General features: G+C 46.7%; 1 protein-coding gene across 1 annotated transcript; it reads right to left on the bottom strand.

Moving 5' to 3' along the window:
- Positions 1–1,223: 1,223 nt before the first annotated feature.
- On the bottom strand, positions 1,224–4,791 carry LOC109781843 (wall-associated receptor kinase 5-like). Its single transcript, XM_045232372.1, has 2 exons — positions 3,864–4,791; positions 1,224–2,724 (listed from the first exon to the last, which is right to left on the bottom strand). Exons 1-2 carry the CDS (start codon positions 4,789–4,791, stop codon positions 1,436–1,438), a joined length of 2,217 nt encoding a protein of 738 aa, XP_045088307.1. The 3' UTR covers positions 1,224–1,435.
- Between the last annotated feature and the right edge of the window lie 255 nt (positions 4,792–5,046).

The following is a 5,046-nucleotide window of genomic DNA, read 5'->3' on the forward strand; positions in this document are numbered from 1 at the left end:
GGCGCACCCGCAACGCCGGCATCGCCATCAACGAGGGTGGCAGGCGCGCCCCCTCCTCGGCTCCTCCGCGCTTCGTCAAGCCAAAGACGGAGCCGGGGCTCGCCGTCGTCAAGATGGAGCCGGGGCTCCCTGTCGTGAAGACAGAGCCCGGGCTCGCCGACGGCGTCAAGGAGGAGGAGCTCGACGACGCGGCGGCCCTGAAGTGGGCGCGCGACGACTGGGCGCAGACGGAGCTGGGGCGGCCGCGCCATCAAGAAGGAGAAGGCCGCCGCCGACGACGAGGACGGCGGCGACGTAGGCGACTTCGCCGCGCTCAACGACTTCTTCGCCCCATAGTTGTTTTTTTTTTAAAATAACTTATGTAACGCCGAACATGTCCAAAATTATGTCAAGTTTGCCGAATTTAGTCGAATTTTACCGAATTTAGTTTTTTTCTAAATAAAAAACCCGCGTCTAGGAGCGATCCTGGGGCGAGCGGCTGGGAACCCACTTGCCCCACGCCGATTTTAGCGCCGGCTCGCCTCCAGGGGCGCGTAAAATCGCCGCCTGAGGGGCCAACGGCTGAAGATGCTCTAAGGAGGGTCGCGCCCCTTCGGTGGTAGGCGGCGTTAGCGCCACCACAACCAATAGAGCCCGCTGTGACTGGTGGCTTAGGATAACCTGAACGGGGGCACTATCACTTCACGAGACCAACGAGCTATACATGGGTGGGAAGTGGGAACCCACTCGGCACGCCGTCCGCCGACTGGTGGCTTCCTTCGATAGAACCAATGTTGGTCGAGCAATGGGGGAGGGGTGGCAGAGGTGATCTCCTTAGGCGGTTTAGGAGACACTCATGCAAGAGCGCGTTCAAAATAGCGAACTGGGTTGATCATCCACGATTCAGTAGAATCTAAAGGCGCGGACAAAAAAGGTACAAGTATACCTTGGATAGAACAATTGTACTCTCTCTGTCCCATAATATAAGAGCGTTTTTTACACTAATGTAGTGTCAAAAACGCTCTTATATTATTGGACGGCGGGAGAAGAAGATTGTCCAAAATTTATCATAAAAATGACAAAATGTTGTCATCACTCTTGTATGAAACATATTATGAGGATAAAGTTTTATTTTTTCACAACTCCTGCAAGAAGAAATAGGATGATAATCTACCATGGGAGTATCTTACACTCTTCAAACTCCACATAACAAATAGTTGTTATGCAATCTCACTACTGAGAAATATTACGAGAATTCTTAAGTTATGATAATAAGAAAGTACAAATTGATAACTTCAAATTTTTGGGAACCAGATAAGGGATGACATAATCTCTTGCCCCAGACCAAGAAATTACTAGATGATTCTAAATGAGCTTCATGGCCCATACGAATGGCGAAAGGTTGACAACTATGGATAAATGGTTCGATTTCTGCTTTGTTTCCTTCAACGACTTATTATGAGGCCAACCTTTTTGTTCGCATATATTGTAATGTACTCTCCACTTGCTTCATAGTAGGCCTTTCTTCCCCCTTGAGACGCAAACACATCTCCGCAAGAGAGATGACGATACTAATTTCATCCTCGCTTGCTTCTTCAAGAACTTGAGTAGCTACAATCTCTCTTATTGGCTTCATTTTAATCTCTGAAATGAAGTAGATGGACAAGTTTTGCTTTATACCTGAACTATTTGTGAAAACGGCCTCTTTTCTTGTAAGTAACTCTGCGAGTACCACACCAAAACTGTACACATCACTCTTCTCATTTAGTTGCCCAGTTTGATAATATTCTGGATCCAAGTATCCAAATGTTCCTTGTATGTTAGTAGTAACATGCGTTTGGTCAATAGGAACTGTTCTTGAAGCACCAAAATCTGAAACTTTAGCAATGAAATTTCCATCTAACAATATATTAGAGGACTTCACATCACGATGAAAGATCGATATTGAAGCAGATGTATGTAGATAACAGAGAGCCCCAGCAGCTTCCTGAGCAATCCTCGAACAATCATCCCATGATAAAGACTGTCTACTTGCTGACTCACCATGCAAAATGTCGAATAAAGAGCCATTTGGGATAAAATCAGACACTAAGAGGGGCACTTCCGTTTCAAGACAACATCCAAAGAGCTCCACTATATTTCGATGATTTATCCGGGAGAGGATTACGACCTCATTAATAAACTGACTGATCTCAAATTCCTCAACAAGTTTTGACCTTTTTATAGCGACCACACGTTGATCAGATAATATGCCTTTGTATACCATTCCATGTCCTCCATGGCCTACAATACGAGTTTCATCAAAGTTGTTTGTTGCCTTCTCTAACTCTTCCAAGGAGAAAATCATTGTTCTATCACTTGCATTTTCATTTGACAATATGAGTTGTTCCAATAGAAGGCCTTGGTTTTTTTGGAAATACAACCTACGTTGTTGTTGTTTGATACCTCTTTTCCATCGGTAGGAGAGGGATATTCCACTCAAACCAAGAAATAGCATTACAAAGCCCGCACCCACTCCAAGGATAACACCTATGTAAAACCATATGCCATTTAAGTTTTCGTTGTTTTTATATAACATGGAATAACTGAAAAGGTGGGTACCTGTGAGAAGAGAGTTCTTTTTTATAGGGGTGCACTGCATTTTCTGGGGATCATATTTTGTTTTCTGAGGACAGCAGATGAAGCCTCCAATGATATTATGGCATGTTCCTTCACAATATTGTGGGTCAAGGCACTCGTCAACATCTGCAAATAAGGCACATATTGGTAAGGTGCAACAGTAAAACATTATTTCCTTGAGACAGTACATATATTCTTTGACAAGGTTAGTTGAAGACTCCAATCAGAAGATTGGTCATGTCTTGTGGCAGACTGGGGCATTGAGACTACACGAGTCTAGATGAACCTCCTAGCAAGCAAGACTGATTTTCCTATAACCCGGGCGAGTAATATACTGGTTGAGAACTTGAGATGCCCAGAAAGCCGGCGGATAAAATACCGAATGCAGTAACATGTGTGTATCATTAACCTTTCCTGAAGGCAAAGATAATACCCATCTCCAATAATGGGGTTTCAGAGCCGATTATGATGGTTGATTTTGTACAAGTGGTGGGAGAGAAAACGCCAAGGGAAGTCCCAAGAGTCGAAATAATTTCCATTTGAAGTCAAGGGTTCTTTAGATGATTAGATGGAGGTTGGCATATGTGGAAGTGACAGTGCAATTCCTCTTAAATGACATATTTAACAGAATTACAGAAGTAATTAACTGGTATTTCCAATTCCTTTGGTAGCCAAATAGCTGAAAATTCGAGGTAAATTGACATATATAATTTGACTCCAATTGCGAGATTGCTTAAATTGGTTGTTCGATGTAATTTTTTTTAGCGAATTTACAAAGTCCCAACCATTACGGCAGAAGAATACACACATAAATTCAGCTTTCATATATCTATTTTTGAGGAATGTTGTCCAATCATAACAAGCGGGACTCTGATGTTGAGCATAAAAAAAAACTAATATCATACTGCAAATTGTGAGCTTTGATTTGGGGATTGGTTTAGCCTTGAAAGCACTTGTTGGCGGGGGTAAAAAGAAACGGAAGAAAAACTTGGAAAAGGTAACAACAAGAAAGTACAAACTGATAACTTCAAAATTTGGGGAACTAGATAAGGGATGACATAATCTCTTGCCCCAGACCAAGAAAGTACCAGATGATTCTGAATGAGCTTCATGGCCCATATGAATGGCAAAAGGTTAACAACTATGGATAAATGGTTCGATTTCTTCTATCGATATATCCAAGTTTGCATGCAAAAGGTAAATTAAGATTGGAAATAATGGAACCTCGGTTGTACGGTAGCAACTTCTTGGTAACGTGCGTGTACCTTTGCATCCGTCTCGAAGGTAAGCATTTCCCTGGTATCCCTTGTTGCATTTGCAGATGTAGCCTCGTCCAATAGGCGAGTCGACGCAGACGCTATGGTCGTTGACGCACGCGTACGACTCCGGCTTGGCGCCGGCCGACTCGCACGTCTCGCCGGCGAGAGTTCCGATAGCCCAATCCAGCACCAGCGGCGCCTGCCCGCCGTAGGCGTCGACGAACGCCGACGAGGAGAGGTAGGTGGACGAGAAGGTGAAGTTGGACTCCTCGACTAACGCCGCGTAGCTGCAGCCGGCCGCGGGCGTGGGCGCGCTGAAGTTCCTGTCGAACCACACCCGGTAGTTCTCCAGCCCCTTGGGGATCGCCGTCCGGCAGCAGCCCATGCCTTCGCAGGAGCCGTTGGTCAGCAGCGAGGGGTCGCCACCCTTGCACGTGGCCCCGCACACGGCCGTGTAGGACGCGTCGTCGTCCGCGTCGCCGATGTAGGCCAGCGTCTTGCAGCCGAGCACGGTGAACCTGTTGGCGGCGGGGGAGAGCCGGAAGACGGACCCCTCCAGGTCCATGTTGGAGGGCGGGCTGCTGACCTTCATGGCCCCGGTGGCGGCGTCGTAGCAGTAGGAGGAGATGTTGTTGAGCCACCGGACCTGGCCCTTGTCCAGCGAGATGTCCAGCAGCTCGTTGTTGTAGTAGTGTAGCCTCCTGCCGCGGCCGCTGCCACTGTCTCGGCAGGCCAGCTTGAAGCCCTGCCGGACGTCGGAGGCTTGGCAGCCTAGCTCGACGTCGATGCCGAACGGGTAAGGGATCTCTACCCCGCCGCATTCCCTCGTGCAGCTGCGTGGTGGTGGCGCCAATGCTCCAACGCTGGTGGCTTTCAGCAGCGCTATGATGAAGGCTAACCTTACTGCTGCAGGTGCTAATTTGTTGAAAGTCATGCTAAGTGTTTGAGATGTTGCAAGGGGAGGGGATGTGATATAGTATCACACTATCACATCAGAGAGATGAAGTGAGATCTAGATCTGCATGCATATACACATATAGGATTAGTGTACACTCTGGTTTAGCTAATCTAGCTGGATGAATCATTAGCTTCTGTGCAAGAAATTGGGTTGACTCTGGACATGTCACATGCATGGAGCAACAACACCCACATGTTTATACGACTAAGCATCCATTATGTATGGGTGTAT

The sequence above is a fragment of the Aegilops tauschii genome, chromosome 1 (assembly GCF_002575655.3).
Source record: "Aegilops tauschii subsp. strangulata cultivar AL8/78 chromosome 1, Aet v6.0, whole genome shotgun sequence".
Taxonomy (NCBI): domain Eukaryota; kingdom Viridiplantae; phylum Streptophyta; class Magnoliopsida; order Poales; family Poaceae; genus Aegilops; species Aegilops tauschii.